General features: G+C 58.0%; 1 protein-coding gene across 1 annotated transcript in view; it reads left to right on the top strand.

Annotated features, from left to right (window-relative positions):
* The window catches only part of adgrd1 (adhesion G protein-coupled receptor D1), a 344,020-nt gene that overhangs the window by 232,246 nt on the left and 89,722 nt on the right, over window positions 1-22,052 (top strand). The window contains 1 exon segment of the mRNA XM_070886412.1: window positions 13,585-13,676. Within this exon segment, the coding sequence (XP_070742513.1) occupies window positions 13,585-13,676 (92 nt within the window).

Here is a 22,052-nt window from a genome sequence, read left to right as displayed (position 1 = left end):
CTCCCTATCTCTGTAACCCCCTCCAGCCCCTACACCCCTCCCTATCTCTGTAACCCCCTCCAGCCCCGACACCCCTCCCTATCTCTGTAACCCCCTCCAGCCCCGACACCCCTCCCTATCACTGTAACCCCCTCCAGCCCCGACACCCCTCCCTATCACTGTAACCCCCTCCAGCCCCGACACCCCTCCCTATCTCTGTAACCCCCTCCAGCCCCGACACCCCTCCCTATCACTGTAACCCCCTCCAGCCCCGACACCCCTCCCTATCACTGTAACCCCCTCCAGCCCCGACACCCCTCCCTATCTCTGTAACCCCCTCCAGCCCCGACACCCCTCCCTATCACTGTAACCCCCTCCAGCCCCTACACCCCTCCCTATCTCTGTAACCCCCTCCAGCCCCTACACCCCTCCCTATCTCTGTAACCTCCTCCAGCCCCTACACCCTCCCTATCTCTGTAACCCCCTCCAGCCCCTACACCCCTCCCTATCTCTGTAACCCCCTCCAGCCCCTACACCCCTCCCTATCTCTTTAACCCCCTCCAGCCCCTACAACCCTCCCTATCTCTGTAACCTCCTCCAGCCCCTACACCCTCCCTATCTCTGTAACCCCCTCCAGCCCCGACACCCCTCCCTATCTCTGTAACCTCCTCCAGCCCCTACACCCTCCCTATCTCTGTAACCTCCTCCAGCCCCTACACCCTCCCTATCTCTGTAACCCCCTCCAGCCCCTACACCCTCCCTATCTCTGTAACCCCCTCCAGCCCCTACACCCTCCCTATCTCTGTAACCCCCTCCAGCCCTACACCCCTCCCTATCACTGTAACCTCCTCCAGCCACTACACCCCTCCCTATCTCTGTAACCCCCTCCAGCCACTACACCCCTCCCTATCTCTGTAACCCCCTCCAGCCCCTGCACCCCTCCCTATCTCTGTAACCCCCTCCAGCCCCTGCACCCCTCCCTATCTCTGTAACCCCCTCCAGCCCCGACACCCCTCCCTATCTCTGTAACCCCCTCCAGCCCCTACACCCCTCCCTATCTCTGTAACCCCCTCCAGCCCCGTCACCCCTCCCTATCTCTGTAACCCCCTCCAGCCCCTACACCCCTCCCTATCTCTGTAACCCCCTCCAGCCCCGACACCCCTCCCTATCTCTGTAACCCCCTCCAGCCCCGACACCCCTCCCTATCTCTGTAACCCCCTCCAGCCCCTACACCCTCCCTATCTCTGTAACCCCCTCCAGCCCCTACACCCTCCCTATCTCTGTAACCCCCTCCAGCCCCTACACCCTCCCTATCTCTGTAACCCCCTCCAGCCCCTACACCCCTCCCTATCTCTGTAACCTCCTCCAGCCCCGACACCCCTCCCTATCTCTGTAACCTCCTCCAGCCCCGACACCCCTCCCTATCACTGTAACCTCTTCCAGCCCCGACACCCCTCCCTATCACTGTAACCTCCTCCAGCCCCGACACCCCTCCCTATCACTGTAACCTCCTCCAGCCCCGACACCCTTCCCTATCACTGTAACCTCCTCCAGCCCCGACACCCCTCCCTATCTCTATAACCCCCTCCAGCCCCTACACCCCTCCCTATCTCTGTAACCCCCTCCAGCCCCAACACCCCTCCCTATCTCTGTAACCTCCTCCAGCCCTTACACCCTCCCTATCTCTGTAACCACCTCCAGCCCCCACACCCCTCCCTATCTCTGTAACCTCCTCCAGCCCTACACCCCTCCCTATCTCTGTAACCTCCTCCAGCCCTACATCCCTCCCTATCTCTGTAACCTCCTCCAGCCCCTGCACCCCTCCCTATCACTGTAACCCCCTCCAGCCCCTACACCCCTCCCTATCTCTGTAACCCCCTCCAGCCCCTACACCCCTCCCTATCTCTGTAACCTCCTCCAGCCCCTACACCCTCCCTATCTCTGTAACCCCCTCCAGCCCCTACACCCCTCCCTATCTCTGTAACCCCCTCCAGCCCCTACACCCCACCCTATCTCTGTAACCCCCTCCAGCCCCTACACCTCTCCCTATCTCTGTAACCTCCTCCAGCCCCTACACCCTCCCTATCTCTGTAACCCCCTCCAGCCCCTACACCCCTCCCTATCTCTGTAACCCCCTCCAGCCCCGACACCCCTCCCTATCTCTGTAACCCCCTCCAGCCCCGACACCACTCCCTATCTCTGTAACCCCCTCCAGCCCCGACACCCCTCCCTATCTCTGTAACCTCCTCCAGCCCCTACACCCTCCCTATCTCTGTAACCTCCTCCAGCCCCTACACCCTCCCTATCTCTGTAGCCCCCTCCAGCCCCTACACCCTCCCTATCTCTGTAACCCCCTCCAGCCCCTACACCCTCCCTATCTCTGTAACCCCCTCCAGCCCTACACCCCTCCCTATCACTGTAACCTCCTCCAGCCACTACACCCCTCCCTATCTCTGTAACCCCCTCTAGCCACTACACCCCTCCCTATCTCTGTAACCCCCTCCAGCCCATGCACCCCTCCCTATCTCTGTAACCCCCTCCAGCCCCTGCACCCCTCCCTATCTCTGTAACCCCCTCCAGCCCCCACACCCCTCCCTATCTCTGTAACCCCCTCCAGCCCCTACACCCCTCCCTATCTCTGTAACCCCCTCCAGCCCCGACACCCCTCCCTATCTCTGTAACCCCCTCCAGCCCCTACACCCCTCCCTATCTCTGTAACCCCCTCCAGCCCCGACACCCCTCCCTATCTCTGTAACCCCCTCCAGCCCCGACACCCCTCCCTATCTCCTGTAACCCCCTCCAGCCCCTACACCCTCCCTATCTCTGTAACCCCCTCCAGCCCCTACACCCTCCCTATCTCTGTAACCCCCTCCAGCCCCTACACCCTCCCTATCTCTGTAACCCCCTCCAGCCCCTACACCCCTCCCTATCTCTGTAACCTCCTCCAGCCCCGACACCCCTCCCTATCTCTGTAATCTCCTCCAGCCCCGACACCCCTCCCTATCACTGTAACCTCCTCCAGCCCCGACACCCCTCCCTATCACTGTAACCTCCTCCAGCCCCGACACCCCTCCCTATCACTGTAACCTCCTCCAGCCCCGACACCCCTCCCTATCACTGTAACCTCCTCCAGCCCCGACAGCCCTCCCTATCACTGTAACCTCCTCCAGCCCCGACACCCCTCCCTATCACTGTAACCTCCTCCAGCCCCGACACCCCTCCCTATCTCTGTAACCCCCTCCAGCCCCTACACCCCTCCCTATCTCTGTAACCCCCTCCAGCCCCTACACCCCTCCCTATCTCTGTAACCCCCTCCAGCCCCTACACCCCTCCCTATCTCTGTAACCCCCTCCAGCCCCGACACACCTCCCTATCTCTGTAACCACCTCCAGCCCCTACACCCTCCCTATCTCTGTAACCCCCTCCAGCCCCTACACCCCTCCCAACTCTGTAACCTCCTCCAGCCCCTACACCCCTCCCTATCTCTGTAACCCCCTCCAGCCACTACACCCCTCCCTATCTCTGTAACCCCCTCCAGCCCCTACACCCCTCCCTATCACTGTAACCTCCTCCAGCCCTTACACCCTCCCTATCTCTGTAACCCCCTCCAGCCCCCACACCCCTCCCTATCTCTGTAACCTCCTCCAGCCCTACACCCCTCCCGATCTCTGTAACCTCCTCCAGCCCTACATCCCTCCCTATCTCTGTAACCTCCTCCAGCCCCTACACCCCTCCCTATCTCTGTAAACCCCTCCAGCCCCTACACCCCTCCCAATCTCTGTAACCTCCTCCAGCCCTACACCCCTCCCTATCTCTGTAACCTCCTCCAGCCCCTACACCCCTCCCTATCTCTGTAACCTCCTCCAGCCCCTACACCCCTCCCTATCTCTGTAACCCCCTCCAGCCCCTACACCCCTCCCTATCTCTGTAACCTCCTCCAGCCCCTACACCCTCCCTATCTCTGTAACCCCCTCCAGCCCCTACACCCCTCCCTATCTCTGTAACTTCCTCCAGCCCCTATACGCCTCCCTATCTCTGTAACCTCCTCCAGCCCCTACACGCTCCCTATCTCTGTAACCCCCTCCAGCCCCTACACCCCTCCCAACTCTGTAACCTCCTCCAGCCCCTACACCCCTCCCTATCTCTGTAACCCCCTCCAGCCACTACACCCCTCCCTATCTCTGTAACCCCCTCCAGCCCCTACACCCCTCCCTATCACTGTAACCTCCTCCAGCCCTTACACCCCTCCCTATCTCTGTAACCCCCTCCAGCCCCCACACCCCTCCCTATCTCTGTAACCTCCTCCAGCCCTACACCCCTCCCTATCTCTGTAACCTCCTCCAGCCCCTACACCCTTCCCTATCTCTGTAACCTCCTCCAGCCCCTACACCCCTCCCTATCTCTGTAACCCCCTCCAGCCCCTACACCCCTCCCTATCTCTGTAACCTCCTCCAGCCCCTACACCCCTCCCTATCTCTGTAACCTCCTCCTGCCCCTACGCCCCTCCCTATCTCTGTAACCCCCTCCAGCCCCTACACCCCTCCCTATCTCTGTAACCTCCTCCAGCCCCTACACCCTCCCTATCTCTGTAACCTCCTCCAGCCCCTACACCCCTCCCTATCTCTGTAACCTCCTCCAGCCCCTACACCCCTCCCTATCTCTGTAACTTCCTCCAGCCCCTATAGCCCTCCCTATCTCTGTAACCCCCTCCAGCACCCACACCCCTCCCTATCTCTGTAACCCCCTCCAGCCCCTACACCCCTCCCTATCTCTGAAACCTCCTCCAGCCCCTACACCCCTCCCTATCTCTGTAACCCCCTCCAGCCCCTATACCCCTCCCTATCTCTGTAACCCCCTCCAGCCCCTACACCCCTCCCTATCTCTGTAACCCCCTAGAGCCCCTACAGCCCTCCCTATCTCTGTAACCTCCTCCAGCCCCGACACCCCTCCCTATCTCTATAACCCCCTCCAGCCCCTACACCCCTCCCTATCTCTGTAACCCCCTCCAGCCCCTACACCCCTCCCTATCTCTGTAACCTCCTCCAGCCCTTACACCCTCCCTATCTCTGTAACCCCCTCCAGCCCCCACACCCCTCCCTATCTCTGTAACCTCCTCCAGCCCTACACCCCTCCCTATCTCTGTAACCTCCTCCAGCCCTACATCCCTCCCTATCTCTGTAACCTCCTCCAGCCCCTGCACCCCTACCTATCACTGTAACCCCCTCCAGCCCCTACACCCCTCCCTATCTCTGTAACCCCCTCCAGCCCCCACACCCCTCCCTATCTCTGTAACCTCCTCCAGCCCTACACCCCTCCCTATCTCTGTAACCTCCTCCAGCCCCTACACCCTTCCCTATCTCTGTAACCTCCTCCAGCCCCTACACCCCTCCCTATCTCTGTAACCCCCTCCAGCCCCTACACCCCTCCCTATCTCTGTAACCTCCTCCAGCCCCTACACCCCTCCCTATCTCTGTAACCTCCTCCTGCCCCTACGCCCCTCCCTATCTCTGTAACCCCCTCCAGCCCCTACACCCCTCCCTATCTCTGTAACCTCCTCCAGCCCCTACACCCTCCCTATCTCTGTAACCTCCTCCAGCCCCTACACCCCTCCCTATCTCTGTAACCTCCTCCAGCCCCTACACCCCTCCCTATCTCTGTAACTTCCTCCAGCCCCTATAGCCCTCCCTATCTCTGTAACCCCCTCCAGCACCCACACCCCTCCCTATCTCTGTAACCCCCTCCAGCCCCTACACCCCTCCCTATCTCTGAAACCTCCTCCAGCCCCTACACCCCTCCCTATCTCTGTAACCCCCTCCAGCCCCTATACCCCTCCCTATCTCTGTAACCCCCTCCAGCCCCTACACCCCTCCCTATCTCTGTAACCCCCTAGAGCCCCTACAGCCCTCCCTATCTCTGTAACCTCCTCCAGCCCCGACACCCCTCCCTATCTCTATAACCCCCTCCAGCCCCTACACCCCTCCCTATCTCTGTAACCCCCTCCAGCCCCTACACCCCTCCCTATCTCTGTAACCTCCTCCAGCCCTTACACCCTCCCTATCTCTGTAACCCCCTCCAGCCCCCACACCCCTCCCTATCTCTGTAACCTCCTCCAGCCCTACACCCCTCCCTATCTCTGTAACCTCCTCCAGCCCTACATCCCTCCCTATCTCTGTAACCTCCTCCAGCCCCTGCACCCCTACCTATCACTGTAACCCCCTCCAGCCCCTACACCCCTCCCTATCTCTGTAACCCCCTCCAGCCCCTACACCCCTCCCTATCTCTGTAACCTCCTCCAGCCCCTACACCCTCCCTATCTCTGTAACCCCCTCCAGCCCCTACACCCCTCCCTATCTCTGTAACCCCCTCCAGCCCCTACACCCCTCCCTATCTCTGTAACCCCCTCCAGCCCCTACACCCCTCCCTATCTCTGTAACCTCCTCCAGCCCCTACACCCTCCCTATCTCTGTAACCCCCTCCAGCCCCTACACCCCTCCCTATCTCTGTAACCCCCTCCAGCCCCGACACCCCTCCCTATCTCTGTAACCCCCTCCAGCCCCGACACCACTCCCTATCTCTGTAACCCCCTCCAGCCCCGACACCCCTCCCTATCTCTGTAACCTCCTCCAGCCCCTACACCCTCCCTATCTCTGTAACCTCCTCCAGCCCCTACACCCTCCCTATCTCTGTAACCCCCTCCAGCCCCTACACCCTCCCTATCTCTGTAACCCCCTCCAGCCCCTACACCCTCCCTATCTCTGTAACCCCCTCCAGCCCTACACCCCTCCCTATCACTGTAACCTCCTCCAGCCACTACACCCCTCCCTATCTCTGTAACCCCCTCTAGCCACTACACCCCTCCCTATCTCTGTAACCCCCTCCAGCCCCTGCACCCCTCCCTATCTCTGTAACCCCCTCCAGCCCCTGCACCCCTCCCTATCTCTGTAACCCCCTCCAGCCCCGACACCCCTCCCTATCTCTGTAACCCCCTCCAGCCCCTACACCCCTCCCTATCTCTGTAACCCCCTCCAGCCCCGACACCCCTCCCTATCTCTGTAACCCCCTCCAGCCCCTACACCCCTCCCTATCTCTGTAACCCCCTCCAGCCCCGACACCCCTCCCTATCTCTGTAACCCCCTCCAGCCCCGACACCCCTCCCTATCTCCTGTAACCCCCTCCAGCCCCTACACCCTCCCTATCTCTGTAACCCCCTCCAGCCCCTACACCCTCCCTATCTCTGTAACCCCCTCCAGCCCCTACACCCTCCCTATCTCTGTAACCCCCTCCAGCCCCTACACCCCTCCCTATCTCTGTAACCTCCTCCAGCCCCGACACCCCTCCCTATCTCTGTAATCTCCTCCAGCCCCGACACCCCTCCCTATCACTGTAACCTCCTCCAGCCCCGACACCCCTCCCTATCACTGTAACCTCCTCCAGCCCCGACACCCCTCCCTATCACTGTAACCTCCTCCAGCCCCGACACCCCTCCCTATCACTGTAACCTCCTCCAGCCCCGACACCCCTCCCTATCACTGTAACCTCCTCCAGCCCCGACACCCCTCCCTATCACTGTAACCTCCTCCAGCCCCGACACCCCTCCCTATCTCTGTAACCCCCTCCAGCCCCTACACCCCTCCCTATCTCTGTAACCCCCTCCAGCCCCTACACCCCTCCCTATCTCTGTAACCCCCTCCAGCCTCTACACCCCTCCCTATCTCTGTAACCCCCTCCAGCCCCTACACCCCTCCCTATCTCTGTAACCACCTCCAGCCCCTACACCCTCCCTATCTCTGTAACCCCCTCCAGCCCCTACACCCCTCCCAACTCTGTAACCTCCTCCAGCCCCTACACCCCTCCCTATCTCTGTAACCCCCTCCAGCCACTGCACCCCTCCCTATCTCTGTAACCCCCTCCAGCCCCTACACCCCTCCCTATCACTGTAACCTCCTCCAGCCCTTACACCCTCCCTATCTCTGTAACCCCCTCCAGCCCCCACACCCCTCCCTATCTCTGTAACCTCCTCCAGCCCTACACCCCTCCCGATCTCTGTAACCTCCTCCAGCCCTACATCCCTCCCTATCTCTGTAACCTCCTCCAGCCCCTACACCCCTCCCTATCTCTGTAAACCCCTCCAGCCCCTACACCCCTCCCAATCTCTGTAACCTCCTCCAGCCCTACACCCCTCCCTATCTCTGTAACCTCCTCCAGCCCCTACACCCCTCCCTATCTCTGTAACCTCCTCCAGCCCCTACACCCCTCCCTATCTCTGTAACCCCCTCCAGCCCCTACACCCCTCCCTATCTCTGTAACCTCCTCCAGCCCCTACACCCTCCCTATCTCTGTAACCCCCTCCAGCCCCTACACCCCTCCCTATCTCTGTAACTTCCTCCAGCCCCTATACGCCTCCCTATCTCTGTAACCTCCTCCAGCCCCTACACGCTCCCTATCTCTGTAACCCCCTCCAGCCCCTACACCCCTCCCAACTCTGTAACCTCCTCCAGCCCCTACACCCCTCCCTATCTCTGTAACCCCCTCCAGCCACTACACCCCTCCCTATCTCTGTAACCCCCTCCAGCCCCTACACCCCTCCCTATCACTGTAACCTCCTCCAGCCCTTACACCCCTCCCTATCTCTGTAACCCCCTCCAGCCCCCACACCCCTCCCTATCTCTGTAACCTCCTCCAGCCCTACACCCCTCCCTATCTCTGTAACCTCCTCCAGCCCCTACACCCTTCCCTATCTCTGTAACCTCCTCCAGCCCCTACACCCCTCCCTATCTCTGTAACCCCCTCCAGCCCCTACACCCCTCCCTATCTCTGTAACCTCCTCCAGCCCCTACACCCCTCCCTATCTCTGTAACCTCCTCCTGCCCCTACGCCCCTCCCTATCTCTGTAACCCCCTCCAGCCCCTACACCCCTCCCTATCTCTGTAACCTCCTCCAGCCCCTACACCCTCCCTATCTCTGTAACCTCCTCCAGCCCCTACACCCCTCCCTATCTCTGTAACCTCCTCCAGCCCCTACACCCCTCCCTATCTCTGTAACTTCCTCCAGCCCCTACAGCCCTCCCTATCTCTGTAACCCCCTCCAGCACCCACACCCCTCCCTATCTCTGTAACCCCCTCCAGCCCCTACACCCCTCCCTATCTCTGAAACCTCCTCCAGCCCCTACACCCCTCCCTATCTCTGTAACCCCCTCCAGCCCCTATACCCCTCCCTATCTCTGTAACCCCCTCCAGCCCCTACACCCCTCCCTATCTCTGTAACCCCCTAGAGCCCCTACAGCCCTCCCTATCTCTGTAACCCCCTCCAGCCCCTACACTCCTCCCTATCTCTGTAACCTCCTCCAGCCCCTACACCCCTCCCTATCTCTGTAACCTCCTCCAGCCCCTACACCCCTCCCTATCTCTGTAACCCCCTCCAGCCCCTACACCCCTCCCTATCTCTGAAACCTCCTCCAGCCCCTACACCCCTCCCTATCTCTGTAACCTCCTCCAGCCCCTACACCCCTCCCTATCTCTGTAACCCCTCCAGCCCCTACACTCCTCCCTATCTCTTTAACCTCCTCCAGCCCCTACACCCCTCCCTATCTCTATAACCTTCTCCAGTCCATACACCCCTCCCTATCTCTGTAACCTCCTCCAGCCCCTACACCCCTCCCTATCTCTATAACCTTCTCCAGCCCATACACCCCTCCCTATCTCTGTAACCTCCTCCAGCCCCTACACCCCTCCCTATCTCTATAACCTTCTCCAGCCCATACACCCCTCCCTATCTCTGTAACCTCCTCCAGCCCCTACACCCCTCCCTATCTCTATAACATTCTCCAGCCCATACACCCCTCCCTATCTCTGTAACCTCCTCCATCCCCTACACCCCTCCCTATCTCTATAACCTCCTCCAGCCCATACAGCCCTCCCTATCTCTATAACCTCCTACACCCCTCCCTATCTCTGTAACCCCCTCCAGTCCCTACAGCCCTCCCTATCTCTGTAACCTCCTCCAGCCCCTACACCCCTCCCTATCTCTGTAACCTCCTCCAGCCCCTCCAGCCCTCCCTATCTCTGTAACCCCCTCCAGCCCCTACAGCCCTCCCTATCTCTATAACCCCCTCCAGCCCCTACAGCCCTCCCTAACTCTATAACCTCCTCCAGCTCCTACAGCCCTCCCTATCTCTATAACCCCCTCCAGCCCCTACAGCCCTCCCTGTCTCTGTGAACATAGAAACATAAAAACATAGAAAATAGGTGCAGGAGTAGGCCATTCGGCCCTTCGAGCCTGCACCACCATTTAATAAAATCATGGCTGATCATTCACCTCAGTACCTCCTTCCTTCTTTCTCTCCATACCCCTTGATCCCTTTAGCCGTAAGGGCCACATCTAACTCCCTCTTGAATATATCTAGTGAACTGGCATCAGCAACTCTCTGCGGCAGGGAATTCCACAGGTTCACCACTCTCTGAGTGAAGAAGTTTCTCCTCATCTCGGTCCTAAATGGCTTACCGCTTATCCTTAGACTGTGTCCCCTGGTTCTGGACTTCCCCAACATCGGGAACATTCTTCTTGCATCTAACCTGTCCAATCCCGTCAGAATTTTGTATGTTTCGATGAGATCCCCTCTCATTCTTCTAAACTAAAGTGAATACAGGCCCAGTCGATCCAATCTCTCCTCATATGTCAGTCCTGCCATCCCAGGAATCAGTCTGGTGAACCTTCGCTGCACTCCCTCAATAGCAAGAACATCCTTCCTCAGATTAGGAGACCAAAACTGAACACAATATTCCAGGTGGGGCCTCACCAAGGCCCTGTACAACTGCAGTAAGACCTCCCTGCTCCTATACTCAAATCACCTAGCTATTAAGGCCAACATGCCATTTGCCTTCTTCACCACCTGCTGTACCTGCATGCCAACTTTCAATGACTGATGAACCATGACACCCAGGTCTCGTTGCACCTCACCTTTTCCTAATCTGTCACCATTCAGATAATATTCTGCCTTCATGTTTTTGCCACCAAAGTGGATAACCTCACATTTATCCACATTATACTGCATCTGCCATGTATTTGGCCACTCACCTAATCTGTCCAAGTCACACTGCAGCCTCTTAGCGTCCCCCTCACAGCTCACACTGCCACCCAGCTTAGTGTCATCTGCAAACTTGGAGATATTACACTCAATTCCTTCATCTAAATCATTAATGTATATTGTAAATAGCTGGGGTCCCAGCACTGAGCCCTGCGGCACCCCACTCGTCACTGCCTGCCATTCTGAAAAGGACCCGTTTATCCCGACTCTCTGCTTCCTGTCTGCCAACCAGTTCCCTATCCACGTCAGTACATTACCCCTAATACCATGTGCTTTAATTTTGCACACCAATCTCTTGTGTGGGACCTTGTCAAAAGTCTTTTGAAAGTCCAAATACACCACATCCACTGGTTCCCCCTTGTCCACTCTGCTAGTTACATCCTCAAAAAATTCTAGAAGATTTTTCAAGCATGATTTCCCTTTCATAAATCCATGCTGACATTGGACTGATTTCCAAATGCGCTGCTGTTTCATCTTTAATAATAGATTCCAACATTTTCCCCACTACTGATGTCAGGCTAACTGGTCTATAATTCCGCGAATTTCTCTCTCCCTCCTTTTTTACAAAGTGGTGTTACATTAGCTACCCTCCAGTTCATAGGAACTGATCCAAAGCCGATAGACTGTTGGAAAATGATCACCAATGCATCCATTATTTCTAGGGCCACTTCCTTAAGTACTCTGGGATGCAGACTATCAGGCCCTCGGGATTTATCGGCCTTCAATCCCATCAATTTCCCTAACACAATTTCCTGACTCATAAGGATTTCCTTCAGTTCCTCCTTCTCACTAGACCCTCGGTCCCCTAGTATTTCCGTAAGGTTGTCTGTGTCTTCCTTCGTGAAGGCAGAACCAAAGTATTTGTTCAATTGGTCTGCCATTTCTTTGTTCCCCATTATAAATTCACCTGGTTCTGACTGCAAGGGATCTGCGTTTGTCTTCACTAATCTTTTTCTCTTCACATATCTATAGAAGCTTTTGCAGTCAGTTTTTATGTTCCCAGCAAGCTTCCTCTCATACTCTATTTTCCCCCTCCTAATTAAACCCTTTGTCCTCCTCTGCTGAATTCTAAATTTCCCCCAGTCCTCAGGTTTGCTGCTTTATCTGGCCAATTAAAATGCCTCTTCCTTTGATTTAACACTATCCCTAATTTCCCTTGTTAGCCACGGTTGAGCCACCTTCTCCTTTTTATTTTTACGCCAGACAGGGATGTACAATTGTTGAAGTTCATCCATGTGATCTTTAAATGTCTGCCATTGCCTATCCACCGTCAACCCTTTAAGTATCATTCGCCAGTCTATTCTAGCTAATTCACGTCTCATACCATCGAAGTTACCTTTCCTTAAGTTCAGGACCCTAGTCTCTGAATTAACTGTGTCACTCTCCATCTTAATGAAGAATTCTACCATATTATGGTCACTCTTCCCCAAGGGGTCTCATGCAACAAGATTGCTAATTAGTCCTTTCTCATTACACATCACCCAGTCTAGGATGGCCAGCCCTCTAGGACCTCCCTATTTCTTCCCTATCTCAGTAACCTCCTCCAACCCTTCCTCTCATACTTGAACCCCCTTGCAGTAAAGGCCAACAGGCCTTATTGCTTGCTGTACCTGCAAGCTAACACTCTGCGTCTTCTGTACAAAGACCCCAAATCCCTCTGAACACCAACATTTAAGAGTTGTGACATTTTGAGGATGTGAAAGGCGCTATATAAGGACTCATTTTTAGAGTGGAAGCAAGTCTTGCACAATTCCGAGGGACTGCCTATGATGATGATGATAAATGCAAGAATAGTTTGCAAAGGTCAATGCTAGTTATACATATTCCCATTGGAAGTTTAACAGCCATACAAAAGGTTACAAGACTTCCATCTGTGTTTTCAGGCATATTTGTGACGAATTGCAGATTAAAGCACTCTTCCAAACACAGAAGGACTTGCATTTATATAGCACCTTTCACGACCTCAGGATAGAAACATAGAAATTTACAGCGCAGAAGGAGGCCATTCCGGCCCATCGTGTCCGCGCCGGCCGACAAAGAGCCACACGGCCCTCGGTCAGCAGCCCTGAAGGTTACATATAAACCTATGAACAATGAACAATGACGGAAAGGCAAAGAGCACCCAGCCCAACTGTGACACCCCTTATACTGAAACATTCTACACTCCACCCCAACCGGAGCCATGTGATCACCTGGGAGAGGCAAAAACCAGATAAAAACCCAGGCCAATTTAGGGAGAAAAAATCTGGGAAAATTCCTCTCCGACCCATCCAGGCGATCGACACTAGTCCAGGAGATCACCCTGGCCGTATTCGATTCCCTGCAGTACTTACCATCGTATCTGCTCCGTCCAACAAAAGATCATCCAGTCTAATCCCAATGACCAGCTCTAGGTAAGTGCCCATCCAACCATCTCTTAAAAGTGGTGAGGGTTTCTGCATCCACCACTCTTCCAGGCAGCGAGTTCCAGATCCCCAAAGCTGATATTAATCCAGATTTTGTATCGATGTTGTTGGCTCTAGGTGAATATTGGCATTCTCATAGCAGTGACGAGGATCATTTCAAGAATCAGTACAGACAACTACAAGATACACGGAGATGCAACTGCCTTCAAGTAAGTCGATGCAACAGCTCGCAATATCTCTGCTGCCCCGCCTGTCAGATCTCATTCATCAAAAAGCAGAAAAATCCTAAGTGCTCTGGTGGTCATATTCTTATCATTATCCACTGAGTTGGAAAATCACCGATTACTCTGCTAATGATAAATGCTTGTGCACATTTAAAACCCAATGAGGTGTGAAGAATTAGGTAAAACCACCAGCCATGGAGCCAATGTAATGACAGTACGTGAGCGAGGTCAGGTTCCTCTGCTGTCTGACCGACGCACCAGCTTCAGTCTTCCCGCGAAAGGTCACGAAAGAATTTAATTCTCAACAAGCCACCTTACACCATCAGTAAAGGTGGAATTGACATTATGGATTAAATTGAAGTGTTGCCGTTGAACCAACATGTGGCGTGGTCCCGGGAATCGCGTTAACCATTGCGAGTCAGAGGGGCCCAAATTGCCCCTGTCGATAAGGCCTCTGACTGACAGGAAGTGCCGGCCATGGGACGGCGCGCAATGGCCGCCGAGTCTCCGCGGAGCCGCCGCCATTTTGTAAATTGCCCTTCCTCGGTATCGGAGCGGTGTCCGGGAGCGCGCCGCCCGTTTCCCACCGTGGCGGGCACGCGTCGACCCCTTACCCTCTGGCAGGGGACACCCCTCACGTGAGAGCGGCAGGACCCAGGCCGGAGCCGCCAACAACGTTTGCCGTGGGCGCACTCTGTGTAAAATGGCGGCACGGCCGCCCTCAAAGGGGAACGCGCACTGCGGTGGCGACCATCTTATTTTCTTTTGTCAGTCGACTGTCGGACCGGGCCCGACAAATGTACCCCCCCCCCCCCCCGGGTTCGGCCGGACCGCCAACAGGCAGCCTGACACCCCGGCTGGCCCAGCCGCAAGCCGCTCTGGTGGCCCAATGGGCCAAACTAAAATATATACCGAGCTCGCCGAGACCGACCCTTTAACTGCAGGGTGACACGTGACCCGCCCGCGAGATGATAGAAACATAGAAACATAGAAAATAGGTGCAGGAGTAGGCCATTCGGCCCTTCTAGCCTGCACCGCCATTCAATAAGATCATGGCTGATCATTCCCTCAGTACCCCTTTCTGACCATGGTCGCCGCGTCCCACCGCTCAGAGACCTTATTGAAAGGGGCCGCTCTGTCTCTCAACGGTTAATGATGTCACCAGCCCGGCGCTGATGACTGACAGCCGCAGGCACTCCGCCCGGCCCCCACTCCGCCCCGCCCTCACTCCGCCCTGCCCCGCCCCCGCCCCACCGTGCCCCGCCCCCACTCCGCCTGTTTCCGGTGGGGGTAATGTTAATCCAGCCGCGCAGTCAGTTTGCGCGCCCCGCTCCGTGGGGTGCGGGTTCCCGGGCTGTGAGCTGGTTGGATTTCCCTCCGGTTTCCACGTGGTTGGTTCACGGATGCGAGCTGCTGAATGATTGGCTAATAAACGGGGGGTAGCCGAGGGAGGGGACGTGGGTTTGAAACACCCAAAATGAAGAAAACGCAGCAGCCAATTTGCGCACAGCAAGCTCCCACTATCAGCCACGTGATAATGACCAGATAATCTGTTTTAGTGATGTTGGTTGAGGGATAAATATTGGCCCCAGGACACCGGAGAGAACTCCCCTGCTCATCTTCAAAGTAGTGACCATGGGATCTTTTATGTTCAGCTGAGAGCAGACAGGACTCGGATTAATGTCTCATCCAAAAGACGACCCCTCCGACAGTGCGGCACTCCCTCAGTACTGCCCCTCCAACAGTGCGGCACTCCCTCAGTACTGCTACTCCGACAGTGTGGTGTTCCCTCAGTACTGCCCCTCCGACAGTGCGGCACTCCCTCAGTACTGCCCCTCCAACAGTGCGGCACTCCCTCAGTACTGCTACTCCGACAGTGTGGTGTTCCCTCAGTACTGCTCCTCCGACAGTGCGGCACTCCCTCAGTACTGCCTCTCCGACAGTGTGGTGTTCCCTCAGTACTGCCCCTCCGACAGTGCGGCACTCCCTCAGTACTGCCCCTCCGACAGTGCGGCACTCCCTCAGTACTGCTCCTCCGACAGTGCGGCACTCCCTCAGTACTGCCCCTCCGACAGTGCAGCGCTCCCTCAGTACTGCCCCTTCGACAGTGCGGCGCTCCCTCAGTACTGCCCCTCCGACAGTGCGGCACTCTCTCAGTACTGCCCCTCCGACAGTGCAGCGCTCCCTCAGTACTGCCCCTCCGATAGTGCAGCGCTCTCTCAGTACTGCCCCTCCAACAGTGCAGCGCTCCCTCAGTACTGCTCCTCCGACAGTGCGGTACTCCCTCAGTACTGCTCCTCCGACAGTGCGGCACTCTCTCAGTACTGCCCCTCCGACAGTGCGGTACTCCCTCAGTACTGCTCCTCCGACAGTGCGGCACTCTCTCAGTACTGCCCCTCCGACAGTGCACTGGTAGTGTTGGCCTAGATTCTGTCTGAATTCTCGGGAGTAGGGCTTGCAGTGGGGCTTTGGCTGGGCAGGACTTGGTGTTGGAGAGGAGCTTGAGTTTTTGAAGAATGGAGATGGGGATCTGGTGAGATCAATGCTGAAGCGCTGCAGGAGAGGGGAAGGATTGGAAATGTCTGTTTGAAGAAAGTCTCTTTTACGTGTAAAACCACAATGTTGAGCAAACTAAACGAGTTCTGAAGCAAAGCAGAAGATTGATGATCCATTTGCACTGAGTCCCTACCATGTTACTGTCTGGCTTTTATTAATCGCTACGTTTGATATATGATTGTGGGTTAAAATTGTTGTCTGTTTATTTTTGATATATTAGTATTACAGTCAAATGGGAGTACTTGAGCCATAAAGACCAGATTTGTGATGTGTTCGTTGGCGATACTGAAATCACTCTATTATTGATCTGTGAACCTCTCAACATCTCAATCAGAGAATCTGGTTACTCAGACAGTAAAACTAAATTGATTGAAATGAAATAAAATACTCCCTCTAATTCTATTCCTTAACCTGATTTCCATATTGTTGTCATCCGGTCTTGGTGTCAGTGGACAGCACTCACCTCGCATTCAGAGGGTTCAAGTCCCACTCCAGGCACATAATCCAGAAAAAACTCCCAGTTCAGTACTGAGGGAGTGCCGCACTGGCGGAGGGGCAGTACTGAGGGAGTGCCGCACTGTCGGAGGGGCAGTACTGAGGGAGTGCTGCACTGTCGGAGGGGCAGTACTGAGGGAGTGCTGCACTGTCGGAGGGGCAATACTGAGGGAGTGCCGCACTTTCGGAGGAGCAGTATTGAGGGAGCACCGCACTATGCGAGGGGCAGTAATGAGGGAGTGCCGCACTGTTGGAGGGGCAGTACTGAGGGAGTGCCACACTGTCGGAGGGGCAGTACTGAGGGAGCACCGCACTATCCGAGGGGCAGTATTGAGGGAGTGCCGCACTGTCGGAGGGGCAGTACTGAGGGAGTGCTGCACTGTCGGAGGGGCAATACTGAAGGAGTGCCGCACTATCGGAGGGGCAGTACTGAGGGAGCGCCGCACTGTCGGAGGAGCAATACTGAGGGAGTGCCGCACTGTCAGAGGGGCAGTACTGAGGGAGCACCGCACTATCCGAGGGGCAGTACGGAGGGAGCGCCGCACTGTCGGAGGGGCAGTACTGAGAGAGTGCCGCACTGTTGGAGGGGCAGTACTGAGGGAACGTCGCACTATCCGAGGGACAATACTGTGGGAGCGCCGCACTGTCGGAGGGGCAGTACTGAGGGAGCGCCGCACTGTCGGAGGAGCAGTATTGAGGGAGCACCGCACTATGCGAGGGGCAGTAATGAGGGAGTGCCGCACTGTTGGAGGGGCAGGACTGAGGGAGTGCCACACTGTCGGAGGGGCAGTACTGAGGGAGCACCGCACTATCCGAGGGGCAGTATTGAGGGAGTTCCGCACTGTCGGAGGGGCAGTACTGAGGGAGTGCTGCACTGTCGGAGAGGCAATACTGAAGGAGTGCCGCACTATCGGAGGGGCAGTACTGAGGGAGCGCCGCACTGTCGGAGGGGCAGTACTGAGGGAGCACAGCACAGTCGGAGGGGCAGTACTGAAGGAGCGGCGCACTGTCGGAGGGGCAGTACTGAGGGAGCGCCGCACTGTCGGAGGGGCAGTAATGAGGAAGCGCCGAACTGTCGATGGGCAGTACTGAGGGAGCGCCGCACTGTCGGAGGGGCGGTACTGAGGGAGCGCCGCACTGTCGGAGGGTCAGTACTGAGGGAGCACAGCAGTGTCGGAGGGGCAGTACTGAGGGAGCACCGCACTGTCGGAGGGGTAGTACTGAGGGAGCGCCGCACTGTCGGAGGGGCAGTGCTGAAGGAACGGTGCACTGTCGGAGTGGCAGTACTGAGGGAGCGCCGCACTGTCGGAGGGGCAGTACTGAGGGAATACTGCACTGTCAGAGGGGCAGTACTGAGGGAGCGCCGCACTGTCGGAGGGGCAGTGCTGAGGGAGTGCCGGACTGTCGAGAGGCAGTACTGAGGGAGCGCCGCACTGTCGGAGGGGCAATACTGAGGGAGTGCCGCACTGTCGGAGGGGCAGTACTGAGGGAGCACCGCACTGTCGGAGGGGCAGTACTGAGGGAGCGACGCACTGTGGGAGGGGCAGTACTGAGGGAGCGCTGCACTGTCGGAGGGGCAGTACTGAGAGAGCGCCGCACTGTCAGAGGGGCAGTACTGAGGGAGAGCCGCACTGTCGGAGGGGCAGTACTGAGGGAGAGCCGCACTTTCGGAGGGGCGGTACTGAGGGAGTGCCGGACTGTCGGAGCGGCAGTACTGAGGGAATGCCGCACTGTCGGAGGGGCAGTACTGAGGGAGCGACGCACTGTGAAAGGGGCAGTACTGAGGGAGCGCTGCACTGTCGGAGGGGCAGTACTGAGGGAGCGTCACACTGTCAGAGGGGCAGTACTGAGGGAGAGCCGCACTGTCGGAGGGGCGGTACTGAGGGAGTGCCGGACTGTCGGAGAGGCAGTACTGAGGGAGCGCCACACTGTCGGAGAGGCAGTACTGAGGGAGCGCCACACTGTCAGAGGGGCAGTCCTGGGGGAGAGCCGCACTGTCGGAGGGGCAGTACTGAGGGAGAGCCGCACTGTCGTAGGGGCAGTACTGAAGGAGCGCCACACTGTCAGAGGGGCAGTCCTGGGGGAGAGCCGCACTGTCGGAGGGGCAGTACTGAGGGAGTGCAGCACTGTCGGAGGGGCAGTACTGAGGGAGCGTCGCACTGTCGGAGTGGCAGTACTGAGAGAGTGCCGCAATGTCAGAGGGGCAGTACTGAGAGAGTTCCGCAATGTCAGAGAGGCAGTACTGAGGGAGCGCTGCACGATCGGAGGGGCAGTACTGAGGGAGTGCCGCACTGTCGGAGGGGCAGTATTGAGGGAGCGCCGCACTGTCGAAGGGGCAGTACTGAGGGAGTGCTGCAATGTCGGAGGGGCAGTACTGAGGGAGCGTCGCACTGTCGGAGGGGCAGTACTGAGGGAGTGCTGCACTGTCGGAGGGGCGGTACTGAGGGAGTGCTGCACTGTCGGAGGGGCAGTACTGAGGGAATGCCGTACTATCGGAGGGGCAATACTGAGGGAGTGCCGCACTGTCGGAGGGGCAGTACTGAGGGAGTGCTGCAGTTTCAGAAGGGCAGGACTGAGGGAGTGCCGCACTGTCGGAGGGGTGGTACTGAGGTAGTGCTGCACTGTCGGAGGGGCAGTACTGAGGGAGTGCTGCACTGTCGGAGAGGCAGTACTGAGGGAGCACCGCACTGTCGGAGGGGCAGTACTGAGGGAGCACCGCACTGTCGGAGGGGCAGTACTGAGAGAGCGCCGCACTGTCGGAGGGGCTGTACTGAGGGAGTGTCGCACTGTCGGAGAGGCAGTACTGAGGGAGCACCGCACTGTCGGAGGGGCAGTACTGAGGGAGCGCCGCACTGTCAGAGGGGCTGTACTGAGGGAGCGCCGCACTGTCGGAGTGGCAGTACTGAGGGAGCACCGCACGATCCGAGGGGCAGTAATGAGGGAGCGCCGCAATGTCGGAGGGGCAGTACTGAGGGAGAACCGCACTATCGGAGTGGCAATACTGAGGCAGTGCCGCACTTTCGGAGGGGCAGTAATGAGGGAGCCCTGCACTGTCGGAGGGGCAGTACTGAGGGAGCGCTGCACTGTCGGAGGGGCAGTACTGAGGGAGTACCGCACTGTCGGAGGGACTGGACTGAGAGAGTGCCGCACTTTCGGAGGGGCAGAAATGAGGTAGCGCCGCACTGTCGGAGGGGCAGTACTGAGGGAGTGCCGCACTGTCGTACGGGCTGTACTGAGGGAGTGCTGCACTGTCGGAGGGGCAGTACTGAAGGAGTGCCGCACTGTCGGAGGGGCAGTACTGAGGGAGTGCCGCACTGTCGGAGGGGCAGTACTGAGGGAGTGCCGCACTGTCGGAGGTGCAGGACTGAGGGAGCACCACATTGTCGGAGGGGCAGTACTGAGAGAGTGCCGCACTGTCGGAGGGGCAATACTGAGGGAGCATTGCACTGTCGGAGGGGTAGTACAAAGGGAGCACCGCACTGTCGGAGGGGCAATACTGAGGGAGTGCCGCACTGTCGGAGGGGCGGTACTGAGGCAGTGCTGCACTGTCGGAGGGGCAGTACTGAGGGAGTGCTGCACTGTCGGAGAGGCAGTACTGAGGGAGCACCGCACTGTCGGAGGGGCAATACTGAGTTAGCATTGCACTGTCGGAGGGGCAGTACTGAGGGAACGTCGCACTATCCGAGGGTCAATACTGAGGGAGCACCGCACTGTCGGAGGGGCAGTACTGAGGGAGTACCGCACTGTCGGTGGGGCAGTACTGAGGGAGTGCCGCACTGTCGGAGGGGCGGTACTGAGGGAGTGCTGCACTGTCGGAGGGGCAGCACTGAGGGAGCTCCGCACTGTTAGAGGGGCAAAACTGAGGTATCATTGCACTGTCGAAGGGGCAGTACTGAGGGAGCACCGCACTGTCGGAGGGGCAGTACTGAGGGAGCGCCGCAATGTCGGAGGGGCAGTACTGAGAGAGCGCCGCACTGTCGGAGGGGCTGTACTGAGGGAGTGTCGCACTGTCGGAGAGGCAGTACTGAGGGAGCGCCGCACTGTCAGAGGGGCAGTACTGAGGGAGCACTGCACTGTCAGAGGGGCAGTCCTGAGGGAGCGCCGCACTGTCGGAGTGGCAGTACTGAGGGAGTGCCGCACGATCCGAGGGGCAGTAATGAGGGAGCGCAGCAATGTCGGAGGGGCAGTACTGAGGGAGAACCGCACTATCGGAGTGGCAATACTGAGGCAGTGCCGCACTTTCGGGGGGGCAGTAATGAGGGAGCGCCGCACTGTCGGAGGGGCAGTACTGAGGGAGCACCACACTATCGGAGAGGCAGTGCTGAGGGAGCCCTGCACTGTCGGAGGGGCAGTACTGAGGGAGCGCTGCACTGACGGAGGGGCAGTACTGAGGGAGTACCGCACTGTCGGAGGGGCTGTACTGAGGGAGTGCCGCACTTTCGGAGGGGCAGTAATGAGGTAGCGCCGCACTGTCGGAGGGGCAGTACTGAGGGAGTGCCGCACTGTCGTACGGGCTGTACTGAGGGAGTGCTGCACTGTCGGAGTGGCAGTACTGAAGGAGTGCCGCACTGTTGGAGGGGCAATACTGAGGGAGCATTGCACTGTTGGAGGGGTAGTACAAAGGGTGCACCGCACTGTCGGAGGGGCAGTACTGAGGGAGCGCCGCACCGTCGGAGGGGCAGTACTGAGGGAGTGCCACACTGTCGGAGGGGCAGTACTGAGGGAGAGCCGCAATGTCGGAGGGGCAGTACTGAGGGAGCACCGCACTGTCGGAGGGGCAATACTGAGGGAGCATTGCACAGTCGGAGGGGCAGTACTGAGGGAACGTCGCACTATCCGAGGGACAATACTGAGGGAGTGCTGCACTGTCGGAGGGGCAGTACAAAGGAAGCACCGCACTGACGGAGGGGCAATACTGAGGGAGCATTGCACAGTCGGAGGGGCAGTACTGAGGGAACGTCGCACTATCCGAGGGACAATACTGAGGGAGCGCCGCACTGTCGGAGGGGCAGTACTGAGGGAGCGCCGCACTGTCGGAGGGGCAGTACTGAGGGCGTACCGCACTGTCGGAGGAGCAGTACTGAGGGAGTGCCGCAATGTCGGAGGGGCAGTGCTGAGGGAGTGCCGCACTGTCGGAGGGGCGGTACTGAGGGAGCGCTGCACTGTCGGAGGGGCAGTACTGAGGGAGCTCCGCACTGTTGGAGGGGGAGTACTGAGGGAGTACCGCACTGTCGGAGGGGCAGTACTGAGGGAGCGCCCCACTGTCGGAGGGGCAGTACTGAGGGAGCGCCGCACTGTTGGCGGGGCAGT

Source organism: Pristiophorus japonicus, chromosome 8, assembly GCF_044704955.1.
Source record: "Pristiophorus japonicus isolate sPriJap1 chromosome 8, sPriJap1.hap1, whole genome shotgun sequence".
NCBI classification, from domain to species: Eukaryota; Metazoa; Chordata; class Chondrichthyes; family Pristiophoridae; genus Pristiophorus; species Pristiophorus japonicus.
The sequence above is the reverse complement of the archived record's forward strand: the minus strand, read 5'-3'. Positions and strand labels throughout refer to the sequence as shown.